This window comes from Larus michahellis, chromosome 23, assembly GCF_964199755.1.
Source record: "Larus michahellis chromosome 23, bLarMic1.1, whole genome shotgun sequence".
Classification (NCBI taxonomy): Eukaryota; Metazoa; Chordata; class Aves; order Charadriiformes; family Laridae; genus Larus; species Larus michahellis.
This window is the reverse complement of record NC_133918.1, coordinates 4,468,962-4,490,180: the sequence shown is the minus strand read 5'-3', so window position 1 is coordinate 4,490,180 and position 21,219 is coordinate 4,468,962. Positions and strand designations below refer to the sequence as shown.

At 56.8% G+C, this 21,219-nt stretch overlaps 1 protein-coding gene across 4 annotated transcripts in view; it reads right to left on the bottom strand.

The window, feature by feature from the left end:
• Window positions 1-244: 244 nt before the first annotated feature.
• GNG7 (G protein subunit gamma 7) overlaps window positions 245-21,219 on the bottom strand; it is an 81,134-nt gene continuing 60,159 nt past the window's right edge. For all 4 annotated transcript variants that reach the window (XM_074565413.1, XM_074565412.1, XM_074565410.1 and 1 more), the window contains 2 exons: window positions 8,737-8,855; window positions 245-5,439 (listed from right to left, as the gene is read on the bottom strand). In XM_074565413.1, the coding sequence (XP_074421514.1) occupies window positions 5,314-5,439; window positions 8,737-8,817 (207 nt within the window). In that variant the 5' untranslated portion in view covers window positions 8,818-8,855 and the 3' untranslated portion in view covers window positions 245-5,313. The remainder of the gene's footprint in view (window positions 5,440-8,736; window positions 8,856-21,219) is intronic.

Below are 21,219 nucleotides of genomic sequence, written 5' to 3'. Positions count from 1 at the left end.
GGGGGCATCCGAACCCTCCCCAGGAGGGGGGACTTCGGTGAACCCAGCTCCGGAGAAGGCTCTGGAAGGGTCCGTCATTCCCCATCCCTGATGCTTTCCCCTCCCCAGCCACCGTGTCCCCAGGCCCCAGCAGCACCGAGACACCCCCCGGGGGTGTCCCCGTCGTTGTCCCCGGTCCCCCCCCCCCCGCCCCCCGGCCCCTTATCGCGGCAGCAGGCGCAGGAGAGGCCGGGCAGGGGCGGTGGCAAAATGAAAAGTGAGCTTTTTTATTGTGTTATCAATTCACTTCTTAACAACAAGTCCACAAAATATTAAACACTGTGCAAGAAATTGGGTCTATGGCACACCAGAAATCAAAATCCGAGATCCGAAACTGCGGACGTTATGAGGAGCCTACGTTACAGACACCGATTACTCCCTAAGTACAGTCTTTACAAACCTTGATTGGCGTTTGGCAACAAGATCAGAGTTTGGCAAATAATAATTAATAATAATAATAATAATAATTAATAATAGACCAGAGAGAAAAAATGAAGAGCGCAAAGTTATCAAGACGCGTGGCTTCTGTTCGATGAAGTAAATGCGTTATTTTTACTTTGTTAAATAAAGTTGACTTTTTAAGTACTTGGAGGAAGGGGGATTTGCCGGGCTGCGGGTTCCGGAGGTTCCGTCACCGTCACCGTCACCGATCCTCCGGACCCTGCCAGCCCCACGGGTGTCTCCCGGCTCCGGGACGGTCCCCGAGACAGGGAGGGGAAGACAAGGAAAAAAAGGATCAAAAAAATTAAATAGAAGCAACGTTTCCTCTCTCCCTTTTCTTTTTTTTTCTGTCTCTCTCCTTTCTATTTTTGGCTTCACCACACGCTAAAAAGAAACGCCGGGCAGATTTGGGCATGTCTTTACGGCCAGAAAAAGGCCTTTGTGGAGCCGGGGCTGTCGGCAGCTCCCGCTCCCCCCCCCGCCCCCGTGAGCTGCAGCACTTAAAAAGTCCTGAAAAGTGTCTTTTTTTTTTTTTTTTTAATTTTTTTCCCCTTTTTTTTCTTTTTTTTACATTTTTTTTTTTTTGGCAAATGCACTAACAAAGTACAAGCGACTACTGTAATTTGCACTTATATTTATGCCATACAAAAACATCTACAGTATGATCACCGATTTACTCAGACGAGGAAAAAAAAAATAAAAATAAAAATAAAATAATAATAACAATAAAAAAAAAATTAAAACGAAAGGTTCGAGGATTTTTTCCCACCTAACGAATCACCCACTGAGAGACACCAGCACCCGCCGGCAGGTCCCTGCCCGCCCCGCCGCCGCCGGCCCCCCCTGCGCCGGGAGCCCCCCGTCCCCAGGCTCCCAGGGGACCCCAAGGAGACGCTTCCCGATCCCCTTCTCCCGGCTCCAGCCGTACGCCGAACCTAAACCCGCCGCCTGGCCCCTCGCCGGCCATCCCGGCACCGCGCGGGCGAGACACCGGGGATGAGCGTGGCCCACGGGGGCGGAAGGACGAGGGGGGAGGCAGAGTGACCCCGCTCTGCTGGAGCGTGGCACACCCGGCTGGCTTTGCCGGCAGAGCATCCCGCGGGGTTTGCCGGGAGAGCATCCCGTGGCATTCATCGGCACAGCATCCCATCGTATTTGCCGGCACAGCATCCCGCGGAGTTTGCCAGCAAAGCATCCCATGGCGTTCACCGTCAGAGCATCCCACGGTGTTTGCCATCAGAGCACCCCATGGTATTTTCCGGCAGAGCATCCCACTGTGTTTGCCGGGAGAGCATCCCGTGGCATTCACCGGCACAGCATCCCATCGTATTTGCTGGCAGAGCATCCCACTGTGTTTGCCGGCAAAGCATCCCGTGGCACCCACCGGCACAGCATCCCGCGGAGTTTGCCAGGAGAGCATCCCGTGGTGTTTGCCAGGAGAGCATCCCGCGGCATTCACCGGCACAGCATCCCATTGTATTTGCTGGTAGAGCATCCCATGGTGTTTGCCGGCAAAGCATCCTGCGGTGTTTGCCGGGAGAGCATCCCATGGCATTTTCCGGCAGAGCATCCTGCGGTGTTTGCCGGCAAAGCATCCCATGGCACCCACTGGCAGAGCATCCCATGGCATTTTCTGGCAGAGCATCCCGCGGTGTTTGCCGGCAGAGCACCCCAACACAAACCGCCTGGCACCGGGGCTCCGAGCTGCCCCGTCTGATCCCGGGGGATGCCAAGGGCTGGCGCCTGCCCGACCGGGGGTCTTGGGGAGCCCCCTCGGGCAGCCGGTGACGGGGTAGGGGGGGACACAGCCCCTGGCCGGGTGCCGAGCGGAGGAGCCGTGACCGGCTCCCGCCGTCACCTCGGCCGCTCGCTCGCCGCCACGCAGAGCGCGGGTTTCTCTGGCTGACCTGCACCCGGGTCACCGGCTATAGCACCATGCGCTGGTCTCTAACGTAGAGGAAGAATTCAGCAATCTGGAGTAGAAAAATAAGGCTGGAACTGTACTAGATTAAGGACAGAGGAAATTCCCTCGTGGAGAAGAGAAAAGCCCCGCTGCGGCAAAACCCCCGCGCACCTCAGCACTCTCCGCTAGCCTCCTGCTACAGACGCGGCGTCCGAGAGCTTGAAGTTATGTCGGATGAAAAGATTTTCAAAAACAAAAAAAAGAAAAACAAAACAACAAAAAGGCATCGCCTGCTGCTGTGGCGGGGCTGCCGGCCGATGCCCGGCGCGGGGCCGGGCCGGGGCGGGGGGAGCAGGGCTGGGGACACGCTCGGCCGCAGAGGGAGGTCAACGAGAGAAACCCACTTCCCTCCGCTCCGTCTCCCCCGGCGCCCACGTCGGGACGGGGTGAAATCCCGGGAGTCACCAACAAAGCCGGCATAAGGCTGGTGCCGGGACAGGACCCACGGCACAGCAGGGGCAGAGGGGAGGTTTAAACCGTCACCGGATCCCCCCCCCCCCCGAAAGCAGCCGCGCGATGCAGACGGGGGGGTGCTGGCCTTTGCGTTAGTGTTAAAAAACGTGGGTTGGTTTGTGGGTTTTTATTCCCAACTTTGTTTAAAAAGGCAAGTGATGGCGGACTTAAAAAAAAGCGATGGCAAGATACCGGCAACCAAGACGTGTAAATGGAGTGTCTCTGCTGACCGCAGCCCCCGCCGGCGCTGCCGGAGAGGGGCCCGACACCCTGCGTCGGCCCGGCGGGAGGAAGACCCTCCATGCTGCCCTTCCTCCTGGAAGATGCCGACCTGCCCTCCCCGGCTACCAGCCAGGCGGCCGCGGGCTCTGCTCCTCTCCCTGCCTTCCAGCCGGCCTCCGGCATCGCCCCGCGCAGCTCCCGGGGCGCCGGGAGCACCGTCAGTCTCCGAAACGCGACCAGTAAAGCCTCCCAGTGCCCTGCCGGGACCAGCGACTCCCACCAGTCTAAGCCCAGGCAGCGTCCAGTACGGGCTGCAAGGGTCCCTCCCTCCAGCTGGACCCCGACGGAGCGGCTTCAGCCTTGTCCCCGAAATCCCAGCCCCAGGGTCTCCCCTCTCCAGGCGCAGCCGGCAGCCACGGAAACACTCCCCGTCCCACGACGGGGTCGCCCGCCCGCGGTTCCCATCCCAGCGGGAAGTCGTGGCATTTCAAACCAAACCCAAAGCACTGGGGGGATGGGAAAATTCCCAGAATTTCACATCAGGTGGTCGTTTTTGTTATTTTTTTTTTCTTTTCCCCCTTTTCCTCCCCAAACCGAAACCTGCATTCAGACCCCAGGACGGTGTTGAGGATAACCGGGAACGGCGTGCTGGTGGGGGAACTCTGCCCACCGCGGGGAGCGTTCGCCGTCCCCCCAGGAGCCGCCGAGCCCCGGGCTCTGCCCTGCGGACGCAGACGGGGCTCGGCGGCTTGAACCCAGTGCCGGGGACCCGTCCTATCCCCGACAGACGCCGGTGGGCGATGCCGCGGCTCAGGCAGCCGCAGGGTGCCGGGGATGGCGAGGGGAGACGCGGTGGGACGTCCCTGAGCTCTGATCTTTCTCCCGAGCATCCGCCCGCCCCGGCACGGAGAAGCCGAGCTCCGGGGCTGCCGTGGCTGCGCAGGGCTGGGCGGCGGGAGGAAGGCTCGCCCGCTTCTCCCCTCTTCCTCGCCGGCTGCTCCGCGCCGGGTTATCCCCGGCCCCGCGGCACCTGCGTCTGACGCCCGGCGAACAAAGCGCTCGCCGCTTCAATCGCATCTCAAGAATTCCAAGGGGAGGGAACCCAACTGTTTCTCCTCCAGCCATCCCATCATCCCCCCGAACGAACCGGGTTTAGCGGAAGGACTCCCACTCGCCGCTCTCGGTGAGAAAAAGGGAGATGGGAAATGCTGGTAAATCTGCCAATCGTAGTGTTTTGGACCGAGACTCTCCAAAAAGCCAATTTTAAAAGATTTCTCACGCGATACTGCACAACAGAAAGCCCCTTCCCTCCCCCCTCCCCCCGCCCCCGGTACGGTCCCGTTTGGGAAAAATCAGTGGTAACAAGAGGGAGAAACCCCAGAAGGGATCAGAGGGGTTCGCCCCCGGCCTCGCAGCGCCGCTGGCGGAAACCCCCTCTCCCGATGGATGCGACGGAGAGCGTTTCCCCGCGGTGCCGTCCCCTCGTGCGAGCGGAGCAGGACCCCCCCGGCCCCCCCCTTCCTCCTCCCCCCCAGCCTCATTTTATCCATCTGCAACAGCAATTTTTCGAGCCCGTGTTTTGGTTGGGTTGTGGTTGGTTTGTTTGTTTGTTTGTTTTTTTCTTTTTTTTTTTTTTTTTGTACTAGTTTTCTACAAAATAGCTCCCCACCTGGGCGCTTCTGCCTTGCGCCCTCTCAAGAAACAGAGCAAATTCCTGCAACTCATGCGCTAATTGGAAACTAATTGGATCGGCCCCACTCAAGAGCTTTGTTCCACGCGAGGTCCCCGCACTCGGGTCTTGCATCCCATCGGCAAATGCAATAAACTCCCCCCCCCGGCTGGCTCCACCGCCCCGGTAACCAATTTCGAATATCGCGATTAAAAACACCTCCCCCCACCCCTCAACCCCGGTTTGTTTGTTTTTTTGACTTTTTTTTTCCTTTGTTAAATTTTGCCCCCTCTCAATGCGGCACCTTCCCAGGAGCAGACACCCTTCCCTAAACCGCTTGCAATTATATATATATATATATATAATTATTATTATTTTTTTTTTTTTCGGGGGTGAGATTTTAAGTTCTATTTGAATCCAACATTTAGTGTTTACCCCTCGGCGCAGTTGTACGTTTGTCGCTTGGTTTCAGTCGATGGAGAACGGTGCCCTGCCTGAGAGATCGCACGCGCCGGAGCCAGGAAAGCTATAGGATGATACAAGGCTTTTTGTCCTTAAAAGGATTCTCCGAAGCGGGCACTCCAACCAGCAGCGGGTCGTTCCTGGCATGTTGCTCGCAGTAATTCATTAGCTCCGAAGACGCTTTCGAGACCTAAAGGTTGGGAGAAAGCAGAAGGTGAATGAGAATATGGTTCTATATTGGGGCGGAGGCGCAGAGTTCGGCACCATCGGCTCCGCGGGGAGGAAGAAAACCGGCTTTTCCTAACAGAAACTCGACGGAGACGGCGACAAATGAAAAGGGGAAATGGGACACAAAAAAGGTTTGGAAGGTCTGACATAAATAAAGGGATGAGTATGGGAAAACTGCTCCCAGGCCACAGCAAGAGATTTAAAAGAAGATATTATTGTCCTCATTTTTAAGGGCTTTGGGAGTAAAAAGAAAGGAAAAAAATGCCTGCTTGAGAGCGGCCACCCTCTGATGTTAAAAATGGAGGTTTGGAAACTGTTAGAAACTATTACTTAAGGCTCTGCTTATTTTAGTTCAAAGCCGTTTTCTGGGAAGCGGGAGCCCGGAGCAGGCGGCAGAGGGGCCGGTGGTGGTGGGCGAGCAGCGGCCGCAGCGAAGAGGGCGGGAGGCACCGGGGGATCCAGGCAGCAAGACAGACAACAGCCCCTTTTTTTTAAATTAACTTAATAACTGGTTGAACATAAGGCAAACACAAAACATAGACGCGACCACACCACATCTGGAAGGCCCAGATGTGACCCGTTGGAGTTGCGGAGCGGTTCCCCTCCCGACATCCCCGCAGCTGCTGGGCACCGGGGCCACTCACCCCTCTCAGCCGAGCCCAGATGTGACTTACGGGGAGGAAAAGCACCTCCACGCTCTCGCTGTGGCAGCGCCGGGGCTCACCGCGCTCCGCAGCCGCAGAGCAGGGATCCCTGTGGAGCGACGCAGCCCGTCCGGCAGGAACGGGCAGTTCTCCGCCACCATTATTAAACCTTCCAGCAGCAACCGAGAGGGCGCAGCCAGGAGGAGAAACGGCGCCCGCGACAAAAAACCCCTGTTCTCCGGAGTTTTGGGCAAACCCCTTCAGCTGGGCTTCCACCCCACAGGGTGGGTTTCCTCCTCCTTTCCCCCCAGGTCCAGAGACTGCACGAGACGAGGCGCTTTTGCGGTGTTATTGCAATATTAAGAATGAAAAGTCCTTAAGCAGTAATGAGCACTTCTAACGAACGCCGACTGCTGCTGGCCTGCACTTAAAACATATTTCGCGTATACTTTGGGATCCAACAGCAACGCTGCTCTGCAGGGACAAGGTCAAGGCTCTCCCTTAACCCAATTACTCGCGTAAAACAGTAATTACCGCTAATCTCCCGGCAAAGCAAGGGGACAGAGATTAGCTCGCCGGGAGCGCGGCTGAACCTGTTATGAGAGCAAGTGGCCCCGAAACCTCCGCGCTCCTCTTAAAGCTCCAGCTGGGCGAAGGAAGGGAAGGATGAGCCCGACGCGGCGGCTGGGAAAAGCCCGGCCCTTCTCTGGCCGAGGCACGGAGGGGCTGAGGAGGAGGAAAACGGCAGCGCGGTGGCAGGGCTCAGCTCGACCGCGGCGTGGGGCGCTCGGGCAGGGAGGAATCGGAGGGTATTCCCCCGGCCGCACACCAACAGCTCGCGGGGCAGCCCGTTCCCTCCTCTCAGCAGCGTTATCAGCTCATTTATCTGCAGGCAAACCCGCGTCTCGGCGAGCTGGAGGAGCGAGCGCTGGGTCGACGCCGCGCTTAGGAGCCGGCCGGCTTGGCACGCTCGCCCGAGAGCGGGGTTTGAGGGTCAGGGCTTTATTGAAAGCTCGCCCAGACAGCACGTCTTCTCCACTCAGCCGAAATAGCAGCGTGCCGCGGTCCCACCGCTGTTGTTTTTTTTTTTTTTCCCAGCAAAGCATTTAGGATAGTCGCAGCTACAAAGGTCGGTAAGCGTACACACACCCTGCCTCCTCCTCGGCGCGCGCTGCTGGGGATCCTGGAGCTGAGACACGGTAATTCTTAGGAGCGTGTTGGGGGAAGACCTGTAATTTATTTTGTCTTCCCTAAAATAGCCTCCCTGCCAGGTGCACCACTGGAGTCTGGAAAGCGGTGGCCCTAAAAACAGCTACAAAACCTCACGGCTTTAAGGAAAGGAAAAAAAAAGAAGATATTGAAAGCAGCAGCAGCAGCTCCCGCACATCAAAAACCGGAGATGACGGAGGAGCCGCTGCTGCGGAAGCGGCAGGGACTGAAAGTCAGAGAAAACATTCTTTGACCAGGAAACTAAATTAAAAACTATCAAGTGGATTTCACACCTCTGCGTTTTACAGTATTTCAGTTTCGCTCTGCGTTTCATCCCCATGCACGGGGCTTTCCTTTGTGTGATTTACTGACAAGCGGCTTTCCACGAACAGATCTCATCTCTCCCCTCTTTCCTCCTCTCCCAGGGAGGTTTCTCGGCGGGACGGGCAGCGGAGCAGCCCAACAACCCCCTGCCCGACCCCCCCTGCCCACCGAGGCGGGCAGAGCCGGGCGATCAGCTGGGTTCCTCCGTGGCCCGTGGTTTCCTGCTCACAGAGCCGGGACTCGCTGCCCACGTGCTAATATTTGCTTCCGGCAAAGGCTGCTCTCCGGAGCTCACGTGGCCAGAGGAGCCCCGGTACCGCAATGGCCGAGCCGGTTCCCAGAATAGAGTGAAAGCTCCTGGGGGACCCCGTCTCCGACTCTCAGGGGACGCTGTGGCTGCGAGCACGTCACCTGCTGCGAGCTCCGTCCCCCCAGTGCCAAAGGGAGCTCTGTTTCTGGGGCTCCTTCGCTGCCCCAGCGGATTGCTGGTGAGCCAGCAGGCAGCTGAGAATAGACTCCGGTTTGCTTCCCTGGACAACTGCAGCACAAAATTAACCTTCCCTAGTGCCACCATAAACGTGCCTCCAACCAGCGCGAAGGCGTGCCGCCATCCTTGCTCGTTTGCAAGAATGCGGCGGCTGAGAAAGAACTGTAGGCAGCGGCTTTCTGAGAGAAGCTGCACATGGATAGTGAAGCCAACCTGCGGAAAAATGGAGCACTGAGAGTGGAGTGCGTGTGAACGCGCCCGGCAGAGCTTTGCTGGGTCCAGCCCCTGCAGCTTCAGTGTCTTCATGGGTCGTGTGTGCCCAGCCGAGCTCCAGGAACTTACTACGGTGACCGGTCTGTCCTCGGATGGTGCGGTCACCCCCTAACACCTGGGAGAAGCCACTCAGGTGAAATCTTACCTCCTGGTACGAGCAGTGCCCGTAGAAAGGGGTCTCACATAGAAACGCTGCACTACCTGAGCTGGAGACACCGCAACAGCACGCAGCTCCTCAGGGAAAACCCTGGGACCCTTCCCGTTCCCTCCCTGCCCTCCCCAGACGTGGCCCGTGTCGCGCCGCTCCAGCTCCTGCGCTCACCTTGATCCTCTCGATGCCGGCTTCGATGCGGAGCTGCTCCACCAGCTTCCGGGCCTGCGCTATGTTGTTAGTTGTTGACATTGTCTGCCATCGGCTCCAGGCCCCAGCAAGCGAGAATCCTGCAAAACAAGGAGCGGGGGGAGAGGGGGGGTTGGCATCGTGCACGAAGCCGCCGCGCCACCGGCCACCACCTCGGAAAGGGTCGTGCGGTGTGTCCTCACGGACGGCCACGTGCAAAGGGCTTCCAGGAGCCCTAAACTGATGACACCAACTTCCCGTTTCCCGATTTTTGCTTCAAGTTCTCCTTTCCTTTAAACAGCACTCTGGGTGCACTCTCTTCAGGCTTTTCTTTTGATTTAAAAAAAAAAAAAACAAACCAACAAACCAAACAGAAACTTGACGACGAGAGGGGAAAAATGAAACTTTTTCGGCAGGAAGCCCTGCCAGATGCATTCAACTGACCGACTGGAAAAGCGAACAGAAAGTTTCCAGCCGGGGGAAGGCGGACGGGGACACGGCTCGGCCGTGACCACCCACAGCTTCGGGATGTTCCCCCTCAAACCTCATCCACTCGTGGCACCGCTGCCTTCGTCCCGCCCCGACTCCTGCCGCAGGGTTTCCTCCGCACAGACTCAGACCTACGCTATTTCTCCATCATTTTGCAAATCGATGCCCCTGAAAAAAGCGACGTAAGAAAGCAAGAGCCACAGACGGTCCCGCGCTGGGTGGGAGGTGGCAAGTCAGGGCCCAGGCAAGGGGCAGAGGTTTCTCAGATGCCAAAGCAGGGGACAGGCAACAAGGCACAGGCACAGACACAGGGGGATACCACAGCACGAGAGGCACCGAAAGCTCACGTCTCCAACGAACTTTCCATAAAAAAAGGGCCCAGCTGAACGCGGAAAGGAGGAAAGCACCGCAGGGTGAGCCTGAGCGGAGCAGGAGCGGAGCTTTGCCCGAGCACCAAACTCTCTGAGGGTCTCGGGGACCCCGGCCGGCTGCCGAACGCTGTGCCCACGCCTGGCTGTGCCGATCCTGGGGCTTTACCGTACCCGGCACCCGACCGGGCACAACCTGCACGTGGGGCCGTGTCCCTGCGACCGCCACGCTGCAGCCGGGCGCCCCGGCAGGGAGAAGGCAGGTTAAACAGCCTTCCTCGAAATGTAAAAGCAGCAACTGCAGAAGTTTGTCTGCGAGACCGACGTAAACCATCACTGTCCCTGGGGCAGCGGCCAGGGCTGCGGCACGCAGAGGGCAGCTCCGGCCATGTCGTCCCAGACGGATTCCTTTGGCCAGACACCGTTCTCAGGTCGTTTCTTTATCATCGTCAAGGCGGGGGTGATGCAGAGGTGTCAGGAAAAGTCACTTCCCTGCCCTGCCCGGCAGTGACTCAGCCCTGAGGGTTCACTAACGGGGGAATACGGGGAGGGGGCTGCAGCGAGAGCCACCTCCCGCCGCCGGACACACCAGGAGATGATGCTGGGAGGAGGAAGGAGCCAAAGCAAACACAGGGTCGGATACGAGCGGCGCTCCCCACGCCCCAGCCAGCCGCCCACTGCAGCCCTTCTCTGCTAACTTTAATTAGAGACTCCTTCAGTCTTCTCCCCAGGACCGGCAGCTTCAAAGCAGATGCTGAACTGCTGCCTTTACCAGGGGGGAAAAAAGGGGGGAGTGTCTGCCCCATCTAAAATCCTCGCAGACTCGAGCTGTCTCGCCTATGTTTAGACATTAAAGGGATTTCATTCCAGACCACAATGGCACTCTCGGGGATTATTTAGCTTGGCAGCAGCACGTAACGTGCGTTGAACTTTTCAATCCCTGAACGGCACCGGGCTCCCTTTGCAACACCCAACGCGGCGGGAGAAAACAAGCGGCGCTTCAGCCAGCGATACCGACTCCGCCACGGGACGATTCCCTGAATTAGCAGGGTTATTCGGAAATCTCCGCCTCCCCACGTCCTGGAAGACGTTAGTCAGGACAACGCGGGAAGCCACGCTGTTGAAATAAAGTCTGGTACCGCAGAAATTGGGAGAAGGAAGCAGGCTGGTCCCGGGGGAAGGATCCTCCTCTCCTGCCCCGATTTCCTAAGCCGTGATGCTGTGAGACTCGGCTGGTTTGCAGCAAAGCAGGACGTCCTCGCGATGGCGATGCTGGTGTCACACCTGAGCTCTGACCTGGGCGACATGCCACCGTGGCTTTAACCAAAGGGTCTGGAGTCCTGCAACGAGCTGGACCAGCACCCAAAGTCCCACATCAGGGTGCCAAACCCCAAACAAGGAGCCACTCTCCTGGCACGGCGGGCAGACGCCGGTCCAGCCTCCCGACACGGGCACCGGCAATGCGCCGCTCCGGTCTCTCTTCCATGAAAAAGCAGCAGTTCCAGGGTGGAATGCTTTATCTCAGGAGACAGCTTGCTCCCTCAGCATCAAGTGCTATTTAGACCCCAGCCCTGTGAGTTCTTTGGGATTTCAGAGCAGCAGCTTGTGTTCAACCCTGCTGCGATTCCCTACGTGGGCTCAGCAAGAGCTGGACACCAGCTGCACTAGTGCTACTGTCGGTTTTTATGTCATTAATCCTGCAAAATAAGCAGGAAAATTTTGCCTGTTAGGCAGCTGGTGCACAGGCAGCTCTGATCACCTGCCTTTCCAAAGAAATCCCTGCTGAGAGCGCACGCTCTGGCGAGAGCAGTTATCCTGAAGCACTGGGGAACGGCTCCGTCTCCAAGCCAAGCTCCTTCTAACTCTGCACCGTGAACTTGAAAGACCTCCCCACTGCAAACACTTCACTCCTCATTGACAAAACAATCCTTCACCTGGATAAAGAGTTAGCAGGCAGCTGGAGGAAAAAAAAAAATAAAAAAATACAAGCAATCAGATATAATTTATGTTTTCAGCGGCGCAAGATCACCTGCTTGTACTTTCCCAGCTTCCTGTTTATGGAACGAGGCGGATGAATCAGTCGAGGGCGAGCTACTTAAGGGAACTTCTGCTCCTGCCGCGGGGCTGGAGATGCGCAGCCTGCGTGTCCCCGTCCCCACAGCATCCCGCAGCTCGTGTGGCACCGGGACACCAGCCTGGATGAAGGGAGGGTGAGTTTTGCTAAGCGCAACATGGAGAGAGTCCTGCTGCGTGGCAGGAATCACCAAACTAGTGTTTTAAAGTCCTTGGCATGGGGGAGAAGCTTTACGCTCCCTGCAGCCTGGTTTCACGGAGTCTTTGCAAAGCGAAAGCAACCCTTATAAATCAGAAATGACGCTTTTCTTGGGTCATTATGGGTCATTACCTGCCCCTGTGCTCACAACCGTTCTCCAGCTCACCACCATCACGCACCATCCAGCAAGCCCCTGCCTTGCCGGCGGCAGCAGTGCACTTTGCCTCTCCCGAGCGCACGGAGCAGCATCCTTCACCACCGAGGACAGGGCGAGCAGTTTTACAGCAACACGATCCGCAGCAGCAGCTTCTAGTTCCTCCTCAGCCGCTAGCACCCAACAGCGACGGCGCTGGGCTCCCTGGGGGGAACCGGGCGAGCGGCTCCCCGCACGCCTCCGTTCCTCTTTTGAATTTCCAAGTAGAAATTTCAGCGGCCAAGCTCTCAGAAAGGTCAAGGGGAGTTTCACAGAATCATAGAATCACAGAGGGTTGAAAGGGACCTTATCACCCACCCAGTGCCACCCCCTGCCCTGGGCAGGGACACCTCCCACCAGTCCAGGCTGCTCCAAGCTCCGTCCAGCCTGGCCTTGAACCCCTCCAGGGATGGGGCAGCCACAGCTCCTCTGGGCAACCTGGGCCAGGGGCTTGCCACCCTCATAGCCAAGAATTTCTTCCTCACATCTCATCCCAATCTCTCCTCTTCCAGTTTGAAGCCACCACCCCTCATCCCATCACTACACGCCCTTGTAAAAAGTCCCTCTCCAGCTTTCCTGTAGGTTTCACTGGGTGTAAAAACCTCCAGCTGCAGCCCCCAGCAGCTGCTCATCCCGTGCATCCCAAAGGCTCCTTGGTGGCTCCCGGAGCCGGGGCGGCTGTTAGCCCAGGCTGGGCACCGGTACCGCAGCCGTGAAGTCCCTGGCTCTGCAGAGCTACAGTGGGACCCACATCGCATCCGTGTCTGGTGTGGGTCGGGTAACCCGGCCACAGCCACCGGCCACGCTCCAGGACCGCTCTGCCCAGCGGGGGTTTAAAACTGGCTTCTGTTACCTTGGTGAATAATTAACTAAGCGCGTCATTAGCAACTGGAGACCATCGATACAAAAGATCCAGCGGGTTGCGGCGGTGGCACACGAAGGGCGTCCTCGGGATTTTTGAAAAGCCAAAATAAACTTTAAAGATGTCATTCGGCAGGCTTACAGGGCTGTATGAATAACTCGTGAGGTAAAGGTATTTGGAAAAAAGCCACGTAGAAGCACGCGGGGTGAAGCATGTGTGATGCAAATCGGGATGACACGCGGGACACAGCTACGTCGTCCCTTTCCCAATCTTTGTGTTTTAAAGAAATCAGCATTTGGAAAAGGACGGGGAGGCGACGTCTGCAGGCAGCCGGGCCTGGGGAGGGGGCGCGGGACGGTCAGGACACCCGCGTCTCCTCCTGCCTCCGCTCTGTCATCCGAGCACGGAGAATCACCCGCGCGGCCGGGCTTCCTCGGTGCTCGGCCACGGCCGGCGCCCGGCCAGGGCTGACTTCTGCTTTCCTGGTATCTACTGGTGACTCTGCAGAAGGACCACGCCACTCGCCTTTTGCTGAGTCACGAATGGACCTCGCTCAGCAGGAAATAAATCTTCCCCGCACCTTTGCCAGAGCAGCCTCTGCCCTCCCGGCTAATCCATCTCCCGCTCCTCCCCGGCAGCATTCCCGGGAAGGGCAGCGCTGCCTGCAGAACGCAGCCTGATTTTCGGAAACGATTCCTATTGCGTTATCGCAACCTTTGCTCGGCGTGCGTTTTTCACGCCGTCCTGCAAGCGATTCCAGGAGGGCTGAAGTCATCAGACTTTGCAAGGCTCTGGGCTGCCGGCCCCGCTCCTCCAGCAGAGCCCAGGGCTGCAGCGAGATTTCACTTATGTGGTTGTAGGACGGCGTCTGAAAAACAGTGCTGCAATAAGTTAAACACAGAAAATTACCAAAAATTAAGAGAACATGAGAACATGGGCTATGAGCTATTATCCAGTGGTGTTTCGAGGTCGGTGCCAACAAAAGCAGCGGCGATGGAGGGTTGTGAAACCTTGCGGGGAGTAAGGAGGGAGCCAGGAGCACAGGCGAGGGGCAGAGCGGCCCCGAGGATGAAGCAAACAAGTCCCGAGTTACGGTTTGGCAGCAGCGCAAACATCCCGGGAGCACTTCTGCCTCTTCTAGGGAAAGCACCGGAGGACAGGGGCCCAAGAGTCAAGTTAGGATAAATTCTGCAACGCTCAGGATTTGTTGTTTTAAACTGGCTTGTATATTTTGAACCAAAAGCGGGTCCCGGATGCTCCTAACTGCGTCCCGCATCAGCTCGGTCTTTGACTCAAGAGCAACCACAAATGCCTTCCTCTACATCAGGTTTTATCATTAAACAAAAGAATTTAAAGGATCGCAGTAAGTGTTAAAAAAGCAGATTTCTTGTATTCGCGTAACATATATTTCTCGCGTCCCTCGTAGACCTTCAGCAAAAAAAGGGTTTTCAGTGTTTACGGAGCAGGGTGCTTCAGGCAGCGCCTTACTATGGGTGCTCCGGCGTTTTCCACTGAGGCAAGGCATGAAAAGGGCATTTCCAGGGGACTGTTCGGCACTTCCCGCACCCTGCATCTGCTCTGCGCAGCCCTGACATCAAAGCAAGGCTGGCTGACGGCCGCCGAGCCGAACCTCCGCTTCTCCCTCAGGTTTTCTTTTGCATAAAGCTAACTCTTTGCGTACCGGCTAGATTGCAAAGGTAACGATTTGGGCTACTTTGAGTAGGAATAAAAACAACCCGAACCAGCGCAGCTCTTGAGTCAGCGGCGTGCAGCGCCGGCAGTGACAGCTGCGCTGGCTCTGACGAGCCGTGACTCAGCACGGGCTCCGTGTGGAAGCAGACGCCGCCTCCGTCGAGCATCTCGAAGCTGGTTCCCAGCAGGACTTTGCCCCTTCAGCCCTTTCATCCATTTCCCAACCCTTCCCCGCCGGCGCTTCCCGGCTCCGCAGCCCCCGAGGTCGCTGCGGGACAGGGCTCAGCATCCCCGCTCCGTCCCACCGCACATACGGAGGGACCTTTTGGGGTTCCTGGACCTTTTGTGGTGCCCTGGGCGCCGCACCGAAACGGGATCCAGGTCACGAGGATGAAACTGCCACCCTCGGCGTGCCGAGAGACCGGGCTTGCCGGAGCACGCCTCCAATCCGCACCGCGCCAGACGGCCGGCGCTGAGCACCCAGAGCGGTTCATCGTTGACTCGGCACAAAACCCTTTCTCTTTCATGCGACGGGTGCCACCCGCACGCGCCCACCCGCAGCCTCTCCAGCCGGCCGGCAGGAAGCGTTACGCCAGGAAAGAAATATGCACTGATCCCTCTCGTTTCTGAATTCTTCCCATACTTCTCATAGCTGGAAGCGGCCACTCCCCGGCAGGCTAAATAAACAAGCGAACATCCGAGTTAACTGCCGGAGTTATGCTGCTTTCGCCTTCCCCCCTCAAAGATAAAAAAACCCAACCTTGTAGGATCGGTGCTGAGGGATGTCCGTGCGCTGGAGCTGCCCCATAGGAAGCACCGGGAGAGCGATATCAGCTCCCGCAGCCCGGAGCACCACCTCCGCCATCCTCCCGCCGGGGTAGCGGGGCATACCGTGCTGCCGCAGGGATGTGGGGAAGATGGTCGGGGTCGGGGATGCGCTCCTGCATCTCAGCCTTAACCAAACTTAACCAAACCAAAGAGCCGCCCGGCCGCTGGCAGCGTTTCTCCGCAGCACAGCATTTCTGCTGTCACCGGAGGGTGACACGTCCCGCACCATCGGGATGGCACCAACTCCGGAGCCACAGAGGTGCTTAAAACCATCTCCCATGGGATGACGGGACGTTCCGGAGCAGCTCCCTCCCCGGAGAACGCCTGCAGCCCCTCGGCTGAGGCCCTGGAACGGGGTCAGGAGCCCGCAGCAGCCCCGGCACGGCAGCGGGGCACCGTGCACCGCGCCGGAGCCATCCCGCGCTGAGCCCCGCGCCGGGCCGGTGCCAGGAAAAGGGAGGGGGGGAGATGAAGGGGGAGCCTGAGACTGGTAACCCAGTGTAAACCCGCTCGGTGGTTACCGCTTTTAAAGATGACCTCATGCTTTTTTGGAACAGAAAAAGGCTGTTAGGGCAATGGCATTTACTCCTTGTCTGGGCAGAACAAAGCAGGCTCCATTTTTCTTTTACACTTCCTGCACCAGCAGCTTAACAGCTGAATGAGCTATTGAATTTTTTCCTGAGTGCAGCAATTTTCCCCCCCCCCCTTTTTTTTTTTCCCCCTCCTTTAAGACCTCCAGATTTCTATGGCGTGAGACAATACTCGGGGAGAAGGCGGCCGAGGAGCCATCCCGGGATGGAGAAATGCAGCGGTGGGAAGCACCGGGCCATTGCTCTGCCTCTCGCTCCGGCCGGGGCTTTATCCCACATCACGGTGGTGAAACCATCCGGGCTTATTTTCCACACCTTCTTCTGCATCGCCTGAACGGCGAGCACGGCAGGGACACCAAAGTGTCCCACTTTAGCAGTAAACAAGTTACCGAAGTGCCCGTAAGCTGCTTTAGATTTGCAAAACGTCCCCTCATGCTGTCCCTCCCCAGATAAATTACAGCCTCCTCGCAACAGGTTGTAACTAGGACACGTGTTTTCAGATACTTCGTGTCCCTCCTGCAGCCACCAGCAGCTCCAGCCCGGCAGTGACAGACCCTTCGGAGCTGCTGGGGCCGAGCCCGGCACTCCAGCCCACTTTTAATACATTAGAAGTTTAAAACCACATTATTACTAGACGAAGAAAAGTCTTACCCTCAATTTCAGGTCCACCCAGAGAGCAATTTGGTTTTGGGGGTTTATTCTTCCCCCAGCTCCAGTATCTCCGCGTGTTTCCAGATGGAAACCACCCAAGCCAACGTATCGGAGCTTTGGGGTTTTTTTAGACCCAGAGAAGTAAATTTGCTTTTTGCACCCTGTGGGGGGGGGAAGGCAGCGCGTTTGCTTGTCTGTGTGCGTTGCGGCACAGACACCCCTGAGCTCGGAGCGGAGCCCCCAGGGTCTTCCCAAGGGAAGGGGGCTCTCCTACGGCGAGGGATGTCCCCAGCGAAAACAGGACGAAGCCCCGCGGAGCGGCGTGCGCTGGGCTCAGCGGCCACCGGCCGAGGTGACAGCGGGGTCCAACCCTGCCGAGTTTCTGCCTAAATTTCAGAGGAGGCTTTACAAGGCTGTTGGAAGCGGAGGTGGCACGGCTGCTCGCCGCTTGTCCCGTGTCTCACGTTAACGGCGTGTCGTCAGCAGGGCGGCACAGCCGTAGGAGAGAGGGCACGTGTCTCAGATGCAGCTTTCTCTTTACCAAAAGATCCATTAATTGCTTAAGCGTTTTGTCTCTTTGAACTGCTCTAGTTTCAAACCGGCCAAGGGTTCTGGAAGGAGAGAGCATCCCCGGAGACGCGGAGCTCCATTTCCTTCCCATTAAAGGAAACGATTACCTGGCTGAGAGAGCGTGAAATCCTGCAGGATGCATCTGCCAGCCGAGCTGCACAACCTCCACCGGACCCGAACGCCCCCCCCCCGTTAACTCCCGCTGCCGTATGAGGTCTGGCTTTGACCCCCCTGGTTTTTCTCCAGCGTAGCTGCGGCAGCTTTGGTGCCAGCTGGGTGGAGAGCCCTGGCAGGAACGACTGCCACTGCCACGGCAATTACACACCATCGCCGCCCCGCCGCTGCAGACCGTGTACCCTGAGTCACCGCAGCACCTTCCAACCTTATTTTTAGACCACGCATTTTAAAAAAAAAAAGGCAGAGTGCAAAGGTATTTACATCAGTTGTTACCCGGAGCTGTCAGCCAGGGGCTGCAACACAACCAGCCGGGCTCTGGCTGCGAAATGCTGCAAAGCCAGATGCATTTTCAGGTTTTTCCGTGGCTGGTGTGTGTGGAAGCTGCAGGTGCATTCGTGGTGCAGGAGAGAACACGAGCAGCGGGTTCCCCGGGGTGGGGGTCTGGCCACCCTCCTGAAGGTCTGGAGCCAGCGCCGGGCTCAGGCGTTAGTCCAGGCTACAACACAGATGGCCAGATACGTAATAAACGCTCCACCATGTAATTTAAACTAGGAACCAACGCTGGGCTGTAGTCAAGGCGCTTGAGGGCTGTTATGGGTTGAGGACAGTAAATAAATCCGAACTTGCACTGCGCTCATCCTTCCTGCATTTCTGGTCAGTGCAGTGGCAGGTGAGGCAGGCAGAGGGGAAAAGCAGCTCCCGGCACGCTGGCGGCTTCCACAGCAGCCCCGATACGGGAATTAGGCCACAAAAAACCTCACGGCAGCTGCTTCGGAGCAGCCGTGGAAGCCGGAGCCCTTGGCCAGCACCAGCAGCAGGTCCCTAGGACGGGAGGAGGAGCGGGGCAGCAGAACAAGCTCCGACACCAGCTCCAGTCACCTGTGACGGGGTGATCCCTGCAGCAGCAGCTCCAGAACCCACCACCGCTTCTGCAGGGGGAACACGGCAGCTCCGGCAGGAGCGGGGGCTGCACCCCAAAACCTCTCACCCCCAGCCCAGCATCACCAGCTCTCGCTTTCCATCTCCTTTCCAGTCACCTGCAGTTTCCTCTCCTCCTCTTCCTCCTCCTCCTCCCTGCCCGAGACAACCAAGCTGTATAAATGCCATCCCTCCGCTTGCAGAAACCATGGCAAGAACTCACGAGGCCCCCGACACCCCGGATCTCCCACCAGCATGGACGCCGTCTCTTCAGACGCGCAGGAAGGAGAACCCCCTCCTTGCTCTTCACTGCAAACTCCTGTCCTTCAAGCATCGTCTCAGCAAAATGTTAATCACTTCTGGGAAGATTTTTAAGCTTGAGGACATCTATGATCTTTCACAGTAAACACATGCTCTCCGAACATCTTCACGGAACGCCAGCTAACAGATTTTGCGATCTCGCCCCGAGAAAAGGGATGGAAGAATGAGCGTTTCACGCCGAAACGAAGGCTGGGTTTGTGTCTGCCTCGTTGAAAATTGCTCACTGTCAAGTCCTGGACTCTTTGTGCTTTGCTTAAGCCATGCTCAAGCGCGGGTGGTGGCACAGACAAACCCCCAGCCAGCCACCCCTGCTTTCCCTCCTGTGAGGAGTAACGCCGATGTTTGGAAAAACCACTCTGGGTCAGTGTATGTCTTAATAATAACAAAACTTTAAGTACATTGATCTGTCCTTGCAGCCCCAGGCAGCTTTGCTCTCCCCTTCCCGCAGCCGGCACACCAAACCCCGCTAAAGGCGATAAGAAGGACGAGTCCTTCTCATTAAGTTGTTATTTTCACATGCAATCATTTCGGAAGCGATTAGGGATAAGTTTTGGGGTCTTTGGGTGCAGAGATCGCCCCGGCTATAAACACAATTCCAACTCAGGCTTGTGTTCTTTAATTACGGCCTGAAAAGAGGTACCGATTTACCAACTGAGAACTAAATCTGTATATCCTGGCCAGACGGCTGCGGAGCGTGTCCTTGTCTGGGAGGGCTTGATAGCAGCTCCCCATTCAGCGGCAGGGTACGAAGACTAAGCAGGAAGCCGGGCCGCGGCGTGGCACAGGAATATTAACTTATAGAAGGAGATAAAAGAAAGGGAAGTTTAGGCTGGATTATCACAAAGCTTCCTGAGAGTTTCCCATAGCTCCCGAGATCTGAGCTGGGAAACGCAGTGAGCGTCACCCCCCGAGCCATTTAAAGCAGGCGGGGGAAGTTTTAACACAGTAGAGGGTTTCATTCCCCTCTTTATTGAGTGTATAAAGGCTCTTCCAACTGCACCACGTGAATTTATCGGCCTCACGTGCGCAAGTCACTTGATGGCGAGAGCAGCAGGTTGTGCGGCACCGGCTGTGACGCAGCTGGGCACGCAGGTCCCTCTGCTGTGACACAGCCACCTCCCCCCAGCTGCCGAGGGGGCGGCAAGGTTTTAAAATGACTTTGGAGTTTTCTCCCGATAAGCAAATGCCCGAAGAGGGAGAACCCTCTGACTAAGGCAGCCGCATCCCTCCGCCCCCACAGGCCGAGCGCAGCACCCAGCGTCAAACACCACGCGGATGCGACGCTTCATCCGCCGCTGCGAGCCGAGAGCAAGCGGACGTACCTGCACCCGAACACCAAAACTTGGGACGGTGCAAGGGAGAACGTCCGCCAGCCACCCAAAAATCAGTGCTGACAAAAACACCCACCCTTTGTTTTAAAGCAACGGCCCTTCGGTCACTGGTATTTGCATCCACACAACCTCCTCCTTCAGACACCACCTCCATCGCTGCCCAGTTTCAAGCTTTTCAGCAGAGTTTAACAGCAAACCTCCACTTTCTACCCGGGCTCCGCTGGAAATGGTAAAAGGAGCCGCCAAACTGCTTTACAAGGGAAAAGGAAAGAAACCAGAGACCAGGGGACGGGTCTGGCAGAGCGGCTGCCTTTTGGTGGAGAAAGCAGCAGAGGATTTCCCCGCCAGTGATGCACGGCTATTAAAAGAAACAAATCCCCACCATATCTACGCAAGTCACCGTAATGCCCAGATAAAATTCCGTCCTTTAAAAATTATCTTATCGCAGGGATAAGGCTCTTTCCCGAGACTCCTCAGCAGCCGGTATTTTCCCATGCCACGCGAGCATCCAGCTGAACTCAAAAAGCCACCTCGCTGCAATCTGGGAGCGGGATCCTTTGGCTTATTATTCTCTTAAACTTCTTTTGGCTCTTCCCAAAATAGCATCGCAGGCTTAGCAAGACAGTTAGCCACACGGAATGTAAGGAAGATTACAAGCAAAGCCTAAAATAAGAATTCGAGGCAAATGCTGTGAGGACTAGCCTTGATTAGGAGCATTGTGCCCATTATAGTCTCTATTGACTGGGAGATAGTGGGAGTTTTTGACTGTTTATTGGACTTCACACAGCTCTGCGGGCAGGGGATGGAAAGGGCAAGGAGCTGGGTGTCGAGTAACTTCAAGTTTTCATTGTGGAAAGAGCGTTTGGTGGGAATTACATCAGAACCACAAGCTACAATATACTCATTGTGCGGCTCGGCGCGGCTCGCTCGACGCTTCTCGAGAAGACAGGGAACTGGGAAATAATCGGGTAACAGCCATGCCGAAGCCTCCCAGCACAATGTGCCCCTCAGCTCCCTTTTTTTGGTGTTATGGAAAAAGAAGCAGGGTTTGTTCGTTCCATTGACTGCAGCTATTATACCTACGCGCATTCAAATCGCATTTCAAAGTGGCTAAAAATAGCTTTCCAACCACTGTTAAAGCAAACAGCGGTTTTACCCCCGGTTCATTGTTTTCGGCCGGTCTGCAGTGACATTTTCAGCCCG